General features: G+C 53.6%; 1 protein-coding gene across 1 annotated transcript; it reads right to left on the bottom strand.

The window, feature by feature from the left end:
• Nucleotides 1-1,051: 1,051 nt before the first annotated feature.
• PI16 (peptidase inhibitor 16) lies at nucleotides 1,052-19,063 on the bottom strand (the record flags this gene model as incomplete). The annotated part of the gene is made up of 11 exons (XM_068995575.1): nucleotides 18,914-19,063; nucleotides 15,346-18,270; nucleotides 13,881-14,093; nucleotides 13,189-13,298; nucleotides 12,826-12,914; nucleotides 11,753-11,865; nucleotides 6,344-7,817; nucleotides 3,662-3,880; nucleotides 3,290-3,399; nucleotides 2,414-2,502; nucleotides 1,052-2,019 (listed from the first exon to the last, which is right to left on the bottom strand). Coding segments are annotated over exons 7-11 (1,542 nt in total), but the record flags the coding sequence as incomplete, so codon positions are not given.
• Between the last annotated feature and the right edge of the window lie 91 nt (nucleotides 19,064-19,154).

Here is a 19,154-nt window from a genome sequence, read left to right as displayed (position 1 = left end):
GTGGGAGCAGGCTGTGAATGGGACCATGCTTCAGGGACAAGACATCCAACCAGCCCCTCAGGGTTAGAGAAAAGAGTGAGGAAAAGGCTTGGTGCCACATACAAGAGGAGGATCCAAAGGACCAGTCTGACACTGCTCCTCCCAAGCCCTCTCCATGCTGCTTGGGGATCCCTGAATGTCCAAGTGTCCATGCCAGGACAAACTCCACGGTTGCCTTACCTGAGAGGGAGGTCTGGAAATGGGGGCTCGGCCCTTTTTTGTCTTTGGAGGATGATGTTAAGCGCAAGAACGTGGGCTCTTCAGGGCTGAGGACCACTGACTTGGAGGGGGTTATGAGCTCAGCTCTATTGAAACCTAACTTAATCTCTGGAACAACTTGGCTGAGGGATGGAGATGGACTGGAAAATGCTGATTTCTCTTTCCCATCCTCTTTGACACCTTTCTTTGTTTCTGGGACTGATCTGGGACTGAAGGCTGTGCCCAAGCTTTCTAGTAAGGCTGGATCTTCTGTAGTGAAGGAGCTAAGAGGCTCTCCAGTGTCTGCCTCTGGAGATACTTTATAATCTGGGTCTAATGTAGGCTCAAAGGAAAGAGTGATCCCAGTTGCCTCAGTAGGATCAGGTCTTTCTGGTTCTGGCTTTGTGGTTGTGGCAGTTTTTGGTTGTGTCTTTGCTGTTGTGGCAGGTGCTGGTGTTGTAGCAGCAGGTGTTGGCTTGGCTGTAGTGGTGGTAGATGATGGTGTGGTGGGTGTTGGCTTGGCTGTGGCTGTAGCAGGTTTTTGCTTAGCCATGGTTGGAGTGGGTTTTGGTGTGGTGGGTGTTGGCTTGGCCATAATTGTGGTTGGTTTTGGCTTGGTGGTAGTGGTGGTTGTGGTAGGGTTTGGTGTGGTGGGTGTTGGTTTGGGGGTAGTGGTGGTTGTGGGTGTGGTGGGTGTTGGTTTGGTGGTAGTGGTGGTTGTGGTAGGGTTTGGTGTGGTGGGTGCTGGTTTGGTGGTAGTGGTGGTTGTGGGTGTGGTGGGTGCTGGTTTGGTGGTAGTGGTGGTTGTGGGTGTGGTGGGTGCTGGTTTGGTGGTAGTGGTGGTTGTGGGTGTGGTGGGTGCTGGTTTGGTGGTAGTGGTGGGGTTTGGTGTGGTGGGTGCTGGTTTGGTGGTAGTGGTGGGGTTTGGTGTGGTGGGTGCTGGTTTGGTGGTAGTGGTGGGGTTTGGTGTGGTGGGTGCTGGTTTGGTGGTAGTGGTGGGGTTTGGTGTGGTGGGTGTTGGTTTGGTGGTAGTTGTGGTTGTGGTGAGGTTTGGTGTAGTGAGTGTTGGTTTGGTGGTAGTGGTTGTATTGGGTTTCAGGGCATTGGGTGTCATCTTGGGGGTAGTGGTGGTTGCTGGTTTAGTGGTAGTGGTTGTTAGAGTGGGTTTTGGTGTGGTGGGCTTTTGTTTGGCTGCAGCTGTGGTGGGCTTTGGTTTGGCTGCAGTGCTGGTGGCTGCTGGCATGGTGGGTTTTGGCTTGGCCATGGCTGTGGTGGCTGCTGGTGTTGTGGGTTTTGGCCTCGCTAGGGTTGTTGTTGGGAGTGTGGTGGCAGGTTTTGGCTTGGCTGTACTGATGGGTGCCTGTGTTGGGGGTTTGGGCTTGGTTGTTGTTGGGAGTGTGGCTGTGGGTGATGGCTTGGCTGTGGTTGGAAGTGTGGTTGTGGGTTTTGGCTTGGCTGTGGTGGTAGACACTGGTTTTGTGGGTTGTTTGGCTGTGGTGGACACTGGTGTGGGTTCAGGTTTTGCTGTGGTGTGGACTGGTGTTGTAGGTGCTGGTTTGGCTGTGGGGGACATTGGTGTGGGTTCTGGTTCAGCTGTGGTGTGGACTGGGGTGTGTTCTTGTTTAGCTGTGGTGGACATTGGTGTGGGTTCTGGTTCAGCTGTGGTGTGGACGGGTGTTGTGGGTTCTGGTTTGGCTGTGGGCTCTGGTTTGGCTGTGGCTGGGGTGGATGGCCTTGCCTTTGTTGTCACAGAGGCCGGAGTGGTCTCTTCTACAACGAGTTCTGGTAAGAGATGAAAAGTGCCGTGGGTTAGGGCTGGCTCAGCTGACCTCAATGGATCCCTGCACTGAGCAGGACCAGCAGAAACCAGTGAGGGGCTGAAATAGCAGCCAGCTCCTCTCAGGTCACTCTGGGCCATCCCCCACTCTGGGGTTCCCAACCTGGAGACATCTCATGTCCCTCATGCAACCTCCTGCCCCACAAGGGGCAAAAAGCCCTGCCTAATGGGGTGCAAGCCCCTCCTTATCTTAAGGCAGTTGTCCTGTCTCATGGTCCAGCCCTGGAAGTGCAGTTCAAGGGCTTCCTGACAGCTCCAGAAGGCCTCAGAGCTCAGACCCAGCCTGGGGTCTGAGTCCCAACAACCCATCCAGGGCCACGCGCGGCTCCGCTCACTCACCACACAGGTTGTTCACACAGACTGTGCCCGTGGGACACATTGTACATGGGGGTCCTTCCATGTAGGGCTTTTTGCCTTTCATGTTACCCCTGGAAGTAGAAAATGCCAAGATAAAGAAGGCGTGAGGAAAGGGGGAACACCCATCCCAGAGAGGGGGCTGATTCAGCTGGGATATCCCAGCCAAGGCAAAACTCGGGATTAATGCAGAAAACAGGTCTTGGTCTCCTGCCACAGCCTGTCAGGGCCAGTTACTCACCAGCCTGACCCCAAGGCTGCTAAAGCCAGGGCAGACAACTCCATGGAGCAGATCCCTCACCTCCCTCAGAGCAGAGCAGGGGATGGGCATTGGGACAGGGAGTTCTGTTTCCTTTCCACTCCAGACCCCCAGGAAGGTCTGCAGCCACCAGTCGCTCTTGGGGCTCTCAGCAGCTCCAAACAAGTGGTGCCAAAGCTGTCCCAGGGCTGGTAAGGGAGTACCCAGTTCTTGTCCCACGTCTAACCCTTCCTGCTGCTGCAAAAGGGCTTCTCCACCCCAAATGATGGCTGTTGCCAGCACAGAAGAACAAGGCCCAGGGCAGGGAGCTGTTTGTACCCCCAGCTACTGCCACTTCAGCCTTGAGCAGCTCTTGGGGAAGAAGGTCCCTCCCTGGTGTGTGCCAGAAGCTGAACCAGCCCTCAGCATTCAGAGTCATGGGCTGGGAGCTCCAGACAGCCCTTCCTTACTCTGGGACCAACCCAAGATAAGAGAAGCATTATTTGGAACTTCTATTTCTGACCAAGGACAAACCCTGCTGTGACATAAGGACTGAAGCCAAGGCATTTCCAGCACAGAAACCCCACTGAGATGCACCAATCCATGCAGGGCCTGGGACTTACGGGGGATAATAGTTGCAAACAAGCAGGTGCATGTTCTCTGTTTCGATTCCACTGATCGTCTCACAAAAATGTGCCCCGCAGCCGATCTGATACGTGCTTGACCAAACCACCTAAGGCAAAGCAAGGTGGAGGTGAGGGGATTGGGTGAAGGCAACCTGTCCCTTGGCCTTAAAGGCTGCTCTGAAGACGTCCTCATCCCACAGAGCATGCCCCCAGTCCCACATCCCCATGTTGCTTTAGCATTCAAGGATCCACCACCATCTCTGCTCCCACCCAAGCTGTGAAGAAACACTCAGACTTCGTCTCTCTGTCTAAGAAAATCTGGCACCCAGCTCTGCTGAGCAGCCACCCCTCCACCCCAGCAGCTGGTACCTGGGTGTAGTGGCCACACATCTGCCCAGGGACACACGTGGATGTTGTCAAGTTGTAGAATTTCTTCTCCCCATTCCAGTCTTCCACAGCAAATTCTAGTTCCAGGGTTGGGGCCATAGCAAAGAGGTTTTCTCCCCGTCGGCCCCTCTCCTTGTTGTGGTCCCAGATGCACTTCTCTGCGTAGGATTGAGCAAGGGCCTCCAGCTCCTTGTCCCAGGTCTGAAAGGAGCTTGGTGTCAGCACACAGAGAGGGACACTGGGCTCTCCAATAGGAACAAGGCACTTACCAAGGACCCCTGCGCTCTCTGGCCACAGTTTCCCCATCTATGAAGAAATTCAAATCCCTACCTAACACAGTCCTCAGGAGAGGGGAGCTCCATGGTCAGTCCCAGCACAAACTAAGCCTTGGTTTAGGGGTCAAACAGGAGAAGGTCAGGGCACCACCAGGACTCACAGCCTCTCCTGGAGCTCATCTAACGCCATCACAGAACATCCTCAGCTCAGCGTGGAGAAACCATGAAGTCGAGCGGAGGAAGGAAGAAACCCACCCTGGGTCACACCAGAGGGGCCTGGGGCCATCCCACCTCGCCCAGAGTGGGGATGGGAGGGGAATGGGACACATCTCTCCTGGCAGCTGTACAAAGTCTGGGAGCACACGCTCCTGGGAAACATCATCTGTTTGCCTGGATCCGAGACGTGGCTGCCGGCCAGGAGCCCCTCTGGAGCGGCAGCGGCCCCGCCACCAGCTGAGCCCCTGGCCACAGGGATATGCAGCAGGAGAACAAGGAGGAGGAGGAGGAGGAGGAGGTGGAGAGTTTCTCTCACAGGGATGCATATGGGGAATCCTACACTGCAGCTGTTTGGACCATCCTTGATGGAGAGAGCAGCTTGGCTGCTGGAAGGCAGCCCTGCAAACAGGGGATCCTGAGGGGGGATTCTTCCTGGACAGAGCCAGGGCTGGATCCAAAAGGTGACATACAGGAGGGCACGTCACCACTGGGGTGTTGAGGGGATGAGGACGGGCCCTAAGACACTGGGGGGAGAAAACACCTGGATGGGACACACAGAGTGTTGGTTCATCTCCCACCATGGCCCCAAGCCACACTGGCAGTGATGGCTGGACACCCAGTTTGGGGAGCACACAGCCCTCTCCCTCTGGCATGGAGCTGGGCTCCATAAATGGGGGACTCACAGCTGCAGATTTGCCTCATTAGTAAAGAAAAGTGGCTTTAGACTACAGATCCCCCCCCCTTCAACTAAATATTTCCAAAGCAACCAACCCCATGTCCCAAAAGGAAGCATGGGGTGACCTCAGCCAGGCACAGTGCCATGGCAGCAGGTGAAGCCAGAAGCAAAGACAGCCCAAGCAAAGGTCCCAGGAGGGAGGCGAGGACGGTGTTCTCATGGAAAACCTCTACTGAAGAATCGTCAGGGCTGCTGTGAGCTAAACATTTGCTGGGCTTCAAAATGAAAAAGCCTTTGGCTCCAGACCATGAGTGGGTCCCGTGTGTTTAAGCAGAAGCAGAAGCTGCAGAGGGAGCATCTCAAAGCACAGGGGCTGCAATCAAAGACTCAGCTGCGAGCAGCCCTCACAGGTTTGGAATTGCACTGAATTAAGGACCCTGAGAGATCATTTTCCTCGGGCTTTCTCTAAGACTTTGGCTCCGAAGCCCTGATACTCTGAGTTTGCTGTGCCTGCTGGGTTCAATGGGATCACAGTGCTGAGGGTTCTGGCTCTGTCCCCTTTGAGTCTGCAGTCACTGGTCAGGCCTCCTCTCCTTGAATTTAACTTCTGGCTTTTTTTGATTGTTAAGCACCCATTTACCAGCCCACAAAGGTTTTACTCAGCCTGGGCAATTTCTGGGCCAGGCAGGGAGGTATCCTCCAAGCACACTGTGACCCAAAGAGGAAAGCACTCCAACTCTCCATGATAAACAATTATCTTTCTTTGTGTGATTTGCAAACAGTGAGGAAAAATCACATGTGGTGCAAGATAAAACTTGACAGCCAAGTTCTAATCAAATCAAGAGTCTCAACAAGACAAAAAGCAGCACCAGCACTAAGCTTGTTGTTGTTCCTGTATCAGGTCTCACTGATTTCCCCAAGCAAAACAGGGGATCCTGCATCTTCGAGACACCAAGTCATGGCGAGGATTAGGAGCGTGATGGGCCCAAATAACTGAAAGACCTTGACTGACATTTGACATTCCCTCCAATAGATAAAAGTACTCTCACCTGAAAAGGCAAATACTGTGTGTGGAAAGGCATCACTGTATGATGTCCCACACAGCAGGATTCCCCCACCAGCTCTTGGCAATGGCCATGGCAAAGTCTCCAGCTCATGGCACCTGCTCATGGCACGGTCTCAGAGGCCCTTCCTCTCATCAGAGGGAGCTCCAGCAGGCACTCATGTGAGTGAGAGCTGCATCACTCTCATGAAGAGCACCAGGGGACTCACATCACACTTTGGAACTTCCAGAAATGATCAAAGACAACTCCAAAGGTAAAGGAAACTCTTCTCTTTAGAGGCAGTTTAGGAAACCCCTCTATTGACACCTACTTGTAACCCTACACGAGAATTGCTCTGTCTCCCCTAAGGAACACCCTGATTCCTCCTTGCATTAAGATCAAGCCTTGCACCACACAAACACCCCAATATTCCCCTGCAATAAAAGCCACTTACCATCTTCATCATAGCCCTGGCAGGGGGATCGACCTCAGAGCGATATTTATTATGCTCATCCAAGATTATCTTCTTTTCTTCATCACTCAGGGACCAGCTCAGCTGCAGCACTGAGAGCACCAGGAGAACGGGACAAAGACCTGAGCTCAGCATCATGCAGGCAGCTTCTGCTCTCAGCAGCCCACGGCTCTGGCAGTCAGATTTAAAGCACCTCCCAAAAGCCAGGAACACCCAACAGCTTGAAGATTGGGGAGGAAATGTATTTATTAGAGTTTTGGAGCCATGCAGAACACACCCATCTCACATATCAGCCTTGATGGAGAGGCAGCAGTGCCAACGAACACGCAGGGTCCTCTCCCTGGGACAGACCCCGCGCCTGAATCCTAATCCCTGGATTGGCATTCTTCATCCAAGCCTCTGCTGCTCCAAACCTCAGCCATCCCCTGAGCCCTCAGGTACCGGTCCTCTCTCCTACCTCCTGTCCCATTTCTCCTAATCTGTAACAATAATCCCACAGCAACCAGTAAAGCCCTGTTTTCACACGGGTCTTCCCCTGTCCCTGGAACGCAGCTGCGTTACAAACAAAGGCAGCAAGATGCAATTGCTGAGAGCAGTTTGCAGCACGGGAACTCCTCAGACAGTCAGAGCCCTCCTCGGCCACCCCCATGTCTGTGGGGGGGGGACAGCATTTGGCAGCTGAGGAACATCCCCCCGGGCTCCCCCAGCCTGCTGGGAACGGGAGAAAGCAGAGGGTTGATGCCTCTTCCCTGAGCATCAGGAGAGGGGGGGAGCAGGAGAGGAAGAACAGGGTACAGAGCTGAAATTGCCCCAGACAGGGGAGCTGAGAGTCTGTGGCTGCCCCCAGGGCTGGCTGGAATAACCCGACCCTCGGCTCTGCAGGGACAGGCTGTGCTCCCTCCCCGCAGTCACCTGGAGGGCTCAGCACCCGTGTCCCGCAGCCGGAGCGGCTCTGGCCGAGCCCCCCGCACCGCTGCAGCCTCGGCTCCCCATCTGCGATTGTGCAACCGCCCGGCCCCGCTCCAGGAGCTCCGCTGGGATCACAGCCTGTTAGAGAGCATCAGCGGGTGGGCAGCTCTGGAGAGCAGAGCCAAGTTAATCACACGCTGCCGGCTCTGCCTCCCCCTCCTCTCCCCACTCCCCAGGCAACGCTTTGCGGGTTTTCCTCTTGTTTTAGACCACACGGATCACCTCTCTCACCTCAACAGCTCTCCTACTGCTCCCCAGATCTCTTACTTCTGTATTACCTTGTCCTTCACCAGCTCTGGGGTCAGCCATACCCTCAATTGTCCAACAATTTCTGCAAGTGGGGTCTGAGGCCAATATCTCACCAGGTCTTCTCTTCAACTCGGCCGGTCAAACCAGAGATTCCCATGTATTGCTAAGGCAGATCTGTCTCACGATGGAGACACCTCAACACATTTGCTGGTTTATCTCTGGAGACCTGGGGAAACATCTAGAAAATATCAACACGGGCTGCAGCTCCTGCTGGCCAGCTCACCGTGGCCTGGCTTACCGGGAACAAGGCAGTGCTGAGAATCATAGAGCCACGGAATGGTTTGGGTTGGGAGGAACCTGAGAGTTCATCTCATTCCAACCTCTCTACCATGAGCAGGGACACCTTTCACTAGACCAGTGCAGGTGCTGGTCTCTCCAAACGTGATGTGGAGATGCAGGGCCAAGCTCCACATAGCCCCTGGCACTACAGCACCCTGGCTGCGCCCTGCAGGAGATAGCGTGGCAACAAGGATGATGGAAAATGGGATACACAGAGCTTGTGGGGAAGAGCAAACAGCCCTGGAGGAGTCATCACCAGGACATGTGGCTTATGGGGAAACGTGAGTAAGAGCTGATGCCTTTGGCAAGTGCAGGGCGGCTTCCAAAGGGGTGCAAGGGCCATTTCTCAACTCCCAACCTGCTCTGACGGCTCCTTCTGGAGCCAATGTCTGAAGCATCAAGATTAGCAGTGCAAGGTCCAAGCCCCACCCTGGAGCTGAGACACTGGTGTCCAGCCGGCATTAGGTAAGCGTGTGTGGAATGCAGCTTTCCTTCTGCTCAAGGAACAGCCCATCCCCACACCCTGGGGAGCAGCGGCCTCTGCACGGGGACAGGAGCCACACACCGACACCTGACAGGGTCTGCTCCAGGCTGGTGGCTCCAGAGAGGCCCCACTCTGCAGCACAGAAGTGACCAAGCCTGGGCTCTACTGACTCACATCTCGAGGGTCTCCAGCGGGGCTGGCCGGTGTCTAACAAGGCTCCTGCACTGGTGTGGGAGTAACGGGATCTCTCTCTTTTCCCTACTCGCCCGGATTTATGAGCTCTGGAGGAGTTTATCGTCTTTCACACTATTCATTCTATGAATACACATATCCATTCTATGATATTAAAATGCTGGGACACAAGAGTTGACTGGGAATCCCTCTGAGCTGGGCAGGGTGAGAGTGAGGAATTTTCCAAACCAGTACAGCAACTGCCAAGGGGAGCTGAGGTGAGGGAAGCCATGGTGGGACACCCTGTCTGTGACCAGGATGCTTCAATAGCTGCAGGAACAACCCCCTTCCCCCCAGTTCCACCTCAGCAGGCCACTAGGACCACCAGGCTCTCTAGGGAAGTCCCAGCCTCCTGCAGCCTTTCCAAGGATCTGTGAAACTGGAGCTCTAGATGAGGAAAACAACAAGGGCTCCCTTGCAGCTCTTTGGCCAAGGTATCAAAACCTCCCCTTGGTCATCTGAGTTTTGCCACTGTGGCCTCACCTCTGGGATTCCCACCCTGATGATGCAGAAGGTGTGAGCACCACTCCCCTCTGGCAGCAGGAGACAGGAGTTGCTCTGGAAGCCGCGCTGCACACTGGGGCATGGCAGATTTGGCCAAAATCGATTCCTTACCACCAGAACTGCCCTCATGTTTTAGTTTTGCAGCTGGTTGCAATGGCAGGGATGGACAACACCTTCTTTTAGTAAAAAGCAACCAGGAAGCAAGATCAAGAAAGGTGGGTCCTCCCAGGCCCCCACAGGACATTGTGGAAGGAGAGCACTTTCAGCCCAAACACTCTGAGGGAATACTTGGAAGCTGGATGGACCTGCCAGCAGCATAACCCCAAATGCAAATCCCCCAAAAGCAAATCCCCCAGGAGGGTGTATGTGCTCACCCCACCCTTTCTGACCCACAGGACATTCACAGGACATTCAGGAGCTGAAGCAAAGCAACCTCCTCTCGCTCAACCAGCACCAAACACCTCCCTGTGCCTGCTGGAAACAGACCCCAGGGATGGAGGGAACCAAGCAGGTGAGGTTCATAAAGAAGCCAGGCCTCATAAACACCACAAATCTCACCATTCAACCCAAGTCACCCCAGCTGAAGGTTAATGCTTCTCCTCCTCTCACCACACAGAGCCACAGGGCTGTAAGGACCTGGCAGAATCTTTGCCAGGGTCACAGCAGTGCCAGAGCACCCTTCCTGCCAAGCCCAGCAATGGAGTAGAAGTGCTGCAAAGACCTCCCTTGAATGTTTTGTGTCCTCCCCGGTGCACCACACCAAACCCTGCCCTTGCCTAAACCCCCAAATTTAGGATTAAGCCAAACCCCCACCAAATGCCTGTGTGGGCAGGCTCAGCCCCGCTGTCCTGGGAGCAGGGCAAGAGGAAAGCGGATTTCCTTCTGGGTTGGAGTTTTCTGCTGAAGGAACTCTATAAATAGGTCCTTGCACAACAGCCGGTCTCCACAAGTCAAAACCTTCAGGAAAACAAAACTCAAAGGGTTTTCACAAGGTTTGTAGCCCCACACCAGTGATAAAACACTTAAATCCTGGAATTATGTTGGTGGCTGTTAACCGGCAGCACCGCTGGCTCTCAGCAGGGTGGGGGATCCAGCACTGCAAAAAATCAGGGCCTGCCCGAGTGCCCTGATCTTGCTGGGAGGAGAAATGTTTTTCTGCTCTTTGCAGTGTTTCCTGGGAATTTCTAGGGAGTGTTACATTGTCCTTCACCCAGATGCAAAACCAGATGAGGTCCTGAAATGCTCTTCCAGGTCCGACCCCTCTCCCCTCACACGGGTGAGGAGCAGCCTCTCGGGCTGTATTTTTTTATCCCCCCTTAACCCAGGGATGGATTTCTCTCCCAAAAGCAGCTCAGCAGCAGGAGCTCAGCTGCTCCCAGAGCGTTCAGCAGCCACAGCACCTGGGCACGAGGTTATTTTTAATCTGATTCTTAACTACATCTGAAGCTGGCGATTAAATAAAGCTCTGAACTCCGGGCAGGGTCTGCGGGGCGAGTTGAGCTGCCCAGTTCTCAGCGGTGCCTCTCCCAGTGCCATCTGCTGGTCACTGCCTGGCTGGGCTGGACGGGCCCGTGACCCCAGAACACCCCGCAGGCAGCTGGGTTCCTGCAGGACAGCTGGTGCTGCTGGGCAGCAGAGACACCAGTGACCTGTAACAGCATCACTTTTATCTCTGGAGCTCAGATTGTACCGACACACGTGGGGATTTGTTCTCCCTGACCACACACACACAAGTTACATGTCAAGCAGGATCTGTATCTAAATTCAAATACACTGAAATTATGCAAAGAATGAAGCCATGCAGGGAAAAGCTACATGAAGGAGCTGGTGGCTGCTCTCAGCTCTTCTCTTCTGTGCGTGCACACAGGTGCAGGCACACGCGTAAAATAAATCCATGGCGTTGGAGTAACTGAGGAATGGGATGTGTGCCAGAGAGCAGGAGAGAGGGAGGAGGCAAGGGCTGCAGAGTGTGAGGAGGAGAGGGGAAAAGAGCTGGGTAGTACTGGCCAGAGCTACACCAGAACCAGGAGGAAATAGAAATCCTCAAAAAAACCACTCTATTTGGACAAGAAGCAAAGAGGTAAAACTTGTCCAAAACTGAAAGAAACACATTGGGAAGGAAAAGAGCATTTCTGCTAGAAACTCATCCTGACAAACACCAAACTCAACCACCTTGTCTCATCTACAAACACCAAAGCCAACCACCATGTCTCACTGTCCCCAAGTCACCCCGCTGTCCCTGGGGTCACACTGGGGCGGGGCCTGCTGGCCACACGAGTGGGTGGGTGGGTGGGTGGGTGGGAGAGCTCAACACTTCCAGCCTGGAAATGCAACGGAAGCCAGGAAAAAGGAGAAGTGTCCAAGGTCACCAGCATTATGGCAAACACCCTCCTGCCCTCGGGTCTCCTCGGGAAGGGGACCAAGTTCCCCCGGGCCTGCCGGCTGCCCTTGGCTCGCCGGGGCTGCAGCAGAGAAGGCAGTGTAAGGAGGGAGCGTGTGAATTGTCCAAGGAGTCTCCTGAGCCTACCAGGGTTGTGGAACAACCAGCGCTGACAAAAGCCTTGGTGAGGGGTGCAGGGACAGCTGAGGAAGACCCTTCAGAGCAGAAGGCCCACCAGGATGGCACTGGGGAGGAGGAAGAGCGAAAGCCCCAAGCAGGTACTGGGAGCTCCAGCTTTGGGTGGTTCCACACTTGTCTTCTGTTGTTTTTCTGTGTCCAGGGCTGATACTGATGGAAAAGAAGAAAACGTGAAGTTAGAGAAGATCCTCTTTAGTGAAGGAGCTAAGAGGCTCTCCAGTGTCTGCCTTTAGAGATACTTTATAATCTGGGTCTAATGTGGGCTCAAAGGAAAGAGTGATCCCAGTTGCCTCAGTAGGATCAAGTCTTTCTGGTTCTGGCTTTGTGGTTGTGGCAGTTTTCAATTGTGTCTTTGCTGTTGTAGCAGGTGCTGGTGTTGTAGCAGCAGATGTTGGCTTAGCCAGAGTTGTGGTGAGTTTTGGTGTTGTGGGTTTTGGCCTGGCTGGGGTTGTCATTGGGAGTGTGATTGCAGGTCTTGGTTTGGCTCTTGTGATGGGTGAAGAGTGTTGGGGGTTTGGGCTTGGCTGTGTTTGGGCATATGGTTGCGGGTTTTGGCTTGGCTGTGGTTATGGTGGCCTCTGATGCTGTGGGTTCTGGTTTGGCTCTGGTGTGTACTGGTACTGTGGGTTCTGGTTTGGCTGTGGCTGTGAGTTTTGGAAGGGTTGTGGTTGGGGTGGATGAAAGAGATGCAGAGATGAAAAGTGCTGTGGGTTAGGTCTGGTTCACCTCAGCAGATCCCTGCACTGAGCAGGACCAGCAGAAACCAGTGAGGGGCTGAAATAGCAGCCAGCTCCTCTCAGGTCACTCTGGGCCATCCCCCACTCTGGGGTTCCCAACCTGGAGACATCTCATGTCCCTCATGCAACCTCCTGCCCCACAAGGGGCAAAAGCCCTGCCTAATGGGGTGCAAGGCTTTTGTCCAGCCCTCCTCATCTTGAGGCAGCTGACCTCTCTTAGGAGCAGGAATTGCTCCTGATGTCTCATGGTCCAGCCCTGGAAGTGCAGTTCAAGGGCTTCCTGACAGCTCCAGAAGGCCTCAGAGCTCAGACCCAGCCTGGGGTCTGAGTCCCAACAGCCCATCCAGGGCCACGCGCGGCTCCGCTCACTCACCACACAGGTTGTTCACACAGACTGTGCCCGTGGGACACATTGTACATGGGGGTCCTTCCATGTAGGGCTTTTTGCCTTTCATGTTACCCCTGGAAGTAGAAAATGCCAAGATAAAGAAGGCGTGAGGAAAGGGGGAACACCCATCCCAGAGAGGGGGCTGATTCAGCTGGGATATCCCAGCCAAGGCAAAACTCAGGATTAATGCAGAAAACAGGTCTTGGTCTCCTGCCACAGCCTGTCAGGGCCAGTTACTCACCAGCCTGACCCCAAGGCTGCTAAAGCCAGGGCAGACAACTCCATGGAGCAGATCCCTCACCTCCCTCAGAGCAGAGCAGGGGATGGGCATTGGGGCCTGGGACTTACGGGGGGAAATAGCTGCAAACAAGCACGTGCACGTTCTCTGTTTCGATTCCATCGACCTTCTCACAAAAACTTTTCCCACAGCCAGTGCGAGTTGTGTCTGCCCAGACCATCTAAGGGAAAGACCAGGAGTGGAGGTGAGGGGATTGGGTGAAGGCAACCTGTCCCCTGCCCTTAAAGGCTGCTCCAATGCCCTCCTCATCCCACAGAGTGTACACCCCTGATCCCACATCCCCATGTTGCTTTGGCATTCAGGATCTTGCCCCTTGCCCCTGTCCGAACCACCTTCAAAAGGTCACATATTCCAGTGCCACAGCTTTCCTACCGTATCGTCTACCCAGGCAGAGCACCACCAGCTCTGCTTTGGTCGTGGAACCCTCCATCCATCCATATACTTACCACCACCATCTCTTCTCCTTGCTCCCACCCAAGCTGTGAAGAAACACTCAGACCTCATCCATCTACCCAAGACCAGCTGGCACTGAGCTCTGTTGAGCAGCCAAAAAAAGGGCTGCAGAGCTTGTCTCTAAAAAGGTCTTCTCCAAAAGGCCGCTCATGGCTGACACCATGCCCAGGTCTGCCTCTATCACTGTGAATCCCACCTGGTTCCCCGTCCTTTTGCAAAGATTTTGGGAGGAGCTGGGGCACTGGTACAGCTCCTTTCCCAACAGCCCCTCCACCCCAACAGCCAGTACCTGGGTGTGGTTGTCACACGTCTGCCCATCGTCACACTTGTAAGTTGTGAAGCTGTAGAATTCCCTCTCCCCGTCCCATTGTTCAATGGCCAATTTTACATCCAGGGTTGAAGCTGTAGCAAAGAAGTTTTTCCCCTTCTGTTCACCGTTCTTGCCCCAGATGCACTGCTTTGCAAAGGCTTGAGCAAGGGCCTCCAGGTCCGGGTCCCAGGTCTGAAAGGAGCTCGGTGTCAGCACACAGAGAGGGACACTGGGCTCTCCAACAGGAACAAGGCACTTACCAAGGACCCCGGCGCTCTCTGGCCACAGTTTCCCCATCTATGAAGAAATTCAAATCCCTACCTAACACAGTCCTCAGGAGAGGGGAGCTCCATGGTCAGTCCCAGCACAAACTAAGCCTTGGTTTAGGGGTCAAACAGGAGAAGGTCAGGGCACCACCAGGACTCACAGCCTCTCCTGGAGCTCATCTAACGCCATCACAGAACATCCTCAGCTCAGCGTGGAGAAACCATCACAGTGCTGAGGGTTCTGGCTCTGTCCCCTTTGAGTCTGCAGTCACTGGTCAGGCCTCCTCTCCTTGAATTTAGCTTTTGGCTTAGTTTGGTTGTTAAGCTCCCATTTACCAGCCCACAAAGGTTTTACTCAGCCTGGGCAATTTCTGGGCCAGGCAGAGAGGTGTCCTCCAAGCACACTGTGACACAAAGAGGAAAGCACTCCAACTTTCCAGGATAAACAGCTGTCCTTCTCCTCCTCATGACTTGTAAACAGTGAGGAAAAATCACATGTGGTGCAAGACAAAACTTGATAGCCAACTTTTTAATCAAATCAAGAGTCTGAACAAGACAAAAAGCAGCACCAGCTCTAGAGCTCGGCTTTGCTCCCACTGCAGCCATTTGTGATGTGGGACCTGACTCAATTTCCCCAAGCAAAACAGGGGATCCTCACGTCCAAGGCAGCTTTGCACAAGGCATGGGGAGGAGTCAGGAGCATGATGGGCCCAAATAACTGAAAGACTGGACTGGCATGTTTGATGTTGATGCAAATACAGAGCACTGTGTGATGTCCCACACAGCAGGATTCCCCCACCAGCTCTTGGCAATGGCCATGGCAAAGTCTCCAGCTCATGGCACCTGCTCATGGCACGGTCTCAGTGGCCCTTCCTCTCATCAGAGGGAGCTCCAGCAGGCACTCATGTGAGTGAGAGCTGCATCACTCTCATGAAGAGCACCAGGGGACTCACATCACACTTTGGAACTTCCAGAAATGATCAAAGACAACTCCAAAGGTAAAGGAAACTCTTCTCTTTAGAGGCAGTTTAGGAAACCCCTCTGTTGACACCTACTTGTAACCCTACACGAGAATTGCTCTGTCTCCCCTAAGGAACACTCTGATTCCTCCTTGCATTAAGATCAAGCCTTGCACCACACAAACACCCCAATATTCCCCTGCAATAAAAGCCACTTACCATCTTCATCATAGCCCTGGCAGGGGGATCGACCTCAGAGCGATATTTATTATGCTCATCCAAGATTATCTTCTTTTCTTCATCACTCAGGGACCAGCTCAGCTGCAGCACTGAGAGCACCAGGAGAACGGGACAAAGACCTGAGCTCAGCATCGTGCAGGCAGCTTCTGCTCTCAGCAGCCCACGGCTCTGGCAGTCAGATTTAAAGCACTTCCCAAGAGCCAGGAACACCCAACAGCTTGAAAACTGGGGAGGAAATGTATTTATTAGAGTTTTGGAGCCACGTGGGACATACCCGTGTCATATCGGCCTTGATGGAGAGGCTGCACTGGGGCTGGTGCCAACAAACATGTATGGTCACTCCCTGTGCCTGAATCCTAATCCCTGGATTGGCATTCTTCATCCAAGCCTCTGCTGCTCCAAACCTCAGCCATCTCCTAAGCCCTCAGTTATGGGCCCCCTCTTCTACCTCCTGTCTCATTTCTCAAAATCACAAAATCCTGGAATAGCTGGAGTTGGAAGGGCCCTCTGGAAATCATCCAGTCCAACCCCTCTGCCAAGGCAAGATCACCTTGAACAGGTGACACAGGAACACATCCTGGTGGTTTTGGAATGTCTCCAGAGTGAGAGAGTCCACAATCCCCTGGGCAGCTGTTCTGCTGCTCTGCCAACCTCCATGGAATGAAGTTTTTTCTTGTCTTGAGGTAGAACTTCTCGAGTTTATGGCTGTTGCTCCTTGTCCTGTTGCTGGGTACCACTGAAAAGAGTCTGACACCATCTTTTGACCCACCCTGGAGATATTTAAATGGATTGATGCGATCCCCGCTCAGTCTTCTCTTCTCCAGACTAACCAGCTCCAGCAATCTCTCCTCATCAAGGAGATGCTCCAATCCCTAATCTTTATGGGACTGGACCCTCTCCAGTAACTCCTGTCCTTCTGGAACTTGGAGACCAGAACTGAACACAGATGTGGCCTCCCAAGGGCAGAGTAGAGGGTAAGGATCACCTCTCTGACCTGCTGACTACAATCCTCCTGATGCCCCCCAGGATCCCATTGTCCCTCCTGGCCCCAGGGCACACTGCTGGCTCATGATCAACTCATGGACTCCCTGGTTCTTCTTTGCAGAGCTGCTCTCCAGTAGGTCACCCCCAGCCTGTGCTGGCACCTGGGGTTATCCCTCCCCAGGTGCAGGACCTGCACTTGCCCCTGTTGAACCTCATTAGGTTTCTTTCCATCCAACTCTGCAGCCTGTCCATGTCCCTTTGAATGGCAGCTCAGCCTTCAGGTGGATCAGCCACTCCCCCAGTTCTGTATCACCACCAAACCTGCTCAGGCTCCATTCTATCCCTTCATCCAGGTTGTTGATAAACAAGTTGGAAGACTGGACCCAGTACTGATCCCTGGGGAATGCCACAGACTACAGGCCTCCAGCTGGATTCTGCTCCGCTCATAATCCTCTGAAGCTCTGCCATTGAGCCAGTTCTTGATCCACCTCACTGTCCATTCATCCAATCCACATTTCCTGAGCATATCTATGGGATATTATGGGAAACAGTGTCAAACACCTCGCTGAAGTCAAGGCAGACACCACCCACTGCTCTCCCCTCACCAACCCATCCTGCTGTGTAATCACAGAAGGCATCAGATTGGTCAGGCAGGATTTCCTCTTGTTGAATCCATGCTGACCACTCCCAAAGACCTTCTTTACTTTTAGGTGCTTGGTGATGACCTCCAGAACGAGCTGTTCCATCACATTTCCAGGGATGGAGGTGAGGCTGACTGGCCAGGAGTTTCCCAGATCCTCCTATTTGCCCTTTCTGAAGACAGGAGTTAACACTGGCTTTTCTCCAGTCACTGGGCACCTCTCTTGTTCTCCAGGATTTTTAAAGATGATGGAGAGTGGCTTAGCAACAACCTCTGCCAGCTCCCTCAGCACCTGTGGGTGCATCCCACCACGGATTTATGGGTGTTAAGTCTGCCTGGTTGATCTCTCTCTCAACTCTCAGTCACCAAGGGGAAGGTTTCCTTTCTCCATCCTTCATCTCTTACCTCCAAGGTCTGGGATTCCTGAGGGCTGCCCTCAGCAGTAAAGACTGAGGCAAAGAAGGCATTCAGTAATTTCACCTTCTCTGTGTCTTCTGTGCCCAGGACACCCACTGGATTCAGCAGCAGCCCCATATTTTCCCTAATCTTCCTTTTGCTGCTGATGTAGTTGGAGAAGCCCTTCTTGTTGTTCTTGATATCCCTTGCCAGACTCAATTCCAAGTGGACCATGGCTTTCCTTGTTGCATCCCTGCATTCCCCACAGATGTCCCCATACACCTCTCATGTGCCTGTCCCTTTTTCCACATCCCATAAATTTCTTTCTTCCATTTGAGAATTGCTAGAACCTCCCTGCTCTTCCGTGCAGGTCTCTTGCCCCCTTTGGTTGATTTCTTGATCATGGGGATACAGTGGTCTTGAATATTGACCAACTTTCTTGGGCCCCCTTCCCTTCTAGAGCCCTATTCCATGGGATTCCTCTAAGTAGGTCTTTGGAGAGGTTGAATTGGCTCTCTGGAAAAACAGGATTCTAGTTCTGCTACTGCTTTGCTTCCCCATGCAGGATCCTGAGTTTCACCATGACATGGGTCACTACAGCCAAGGCTTTCCCCACCCTTCCCATCTTCAACCAGTCCCTCCTGGTTTCGTAATACAAGGTCTAGCAACACCCTTCTCCTCCTTGGCTCCTCCACCACTTGTATCAAAAAGTTATTTTCAATGATCTGAAGGAGCTTCCTGGACTGTCTGTGCTGGGCTGTGCTGTCTCTCCAACAAATATCAGGGTGATTGAAGTCTCCCAGGAGAACCAGGGTCTGGGACCATAAGGCTACATCCAACTGCCCATAGGAAACCTCATCAGCTTCTTCCTCCTTGCAGGTGCCCTGTAGTAAATACCCACCACAGTGTCTCCCATACTTTCCCATAGTTTGTAAAAATAATCCCACAGCAACTGACAAAGCCCTGTTTTCACACAGGTCCTCCTCTATCCCTGGAACGCAGCTGCGTTACAAACAAAGGCAGCAAGATGCAATTGCTGAGAGCAGTTTGCAGCACGGGAACTCCTCAGACAGAGTCAGAGCCCTCCTCGGCCACCCCCATGTCTGTGGGGGGGGGACAGCATTTGGCAGCTGAGGAACATCCCCCCGGGCTCCCCCAGCCTGCTGGGAACGGGAAAAAGCAGAGGGTTGATGCCTCTTCCCTGAGCATCAGGAGAGGGGGGAGCAGGAGAGGAAGAACAGGGTACAGAGCTGAAATTGCCCCAGACAGGGGAGCTGAGAGTCTGTGGCTGCCCCCAGGGCTGGCTGGAATAACCCGACCCTCGGCTCTGCAGGGACAGGCTGTGTGCAGTGCAGCTTTCCTTCTGCTCAAGGAACAGCCCATCCCCACACCCTGGGGAGCAGCGGCCTCTGCACGGGGACAGGAGCCACACACCGACACCTGACAGGGTCTGCTCCAGGCTGGTGGCTCCAGAGAGGCCCCACTCTGCAGCACAGAAGTGACCAAGCCTGGGCTCTACTGACTCACATCTCGAGGGTCTCCAGCGGGGCTGGCCGGTGTCTAACAAGGCTCCTGCACTGGTGTGGGAGTAACGGGATCTCTCTCTTTTCCCTACTCGCCCGGATTTATGAGCTCTGGAGGAGTTTATCGTCTTCCACGCCTCAAAGTTTGGCTGAAATCAACTGAATTGTGAAGGAAAGATGGAGATTGTTACTGGGAAGAAAAGAAAGGAGGGACAGGCAAAGCTGTTGCATCAACTTTGTTCAGA

This window comes from Aphelocoma coerulescens, chromosome 26 (genome assembly GCF_041296385.1).
Source record: "Aphelocoma coerulescens isolate FSJ_1873_10779 chromosome 26, UR_Acoe_1.0, whole genome shotgun sequence".
Taxonomy (NCBI): Eukaryota; Metazoa; Chordata; class Aves; order Passeriformes; family Corvidae; genus Aphelocoma; species Aphelocoma coerulescens.
Note: the sequence above shows the minus strand (reverse complement) of the source record. Positions and strands in the feature narration are given on the sequence as shown.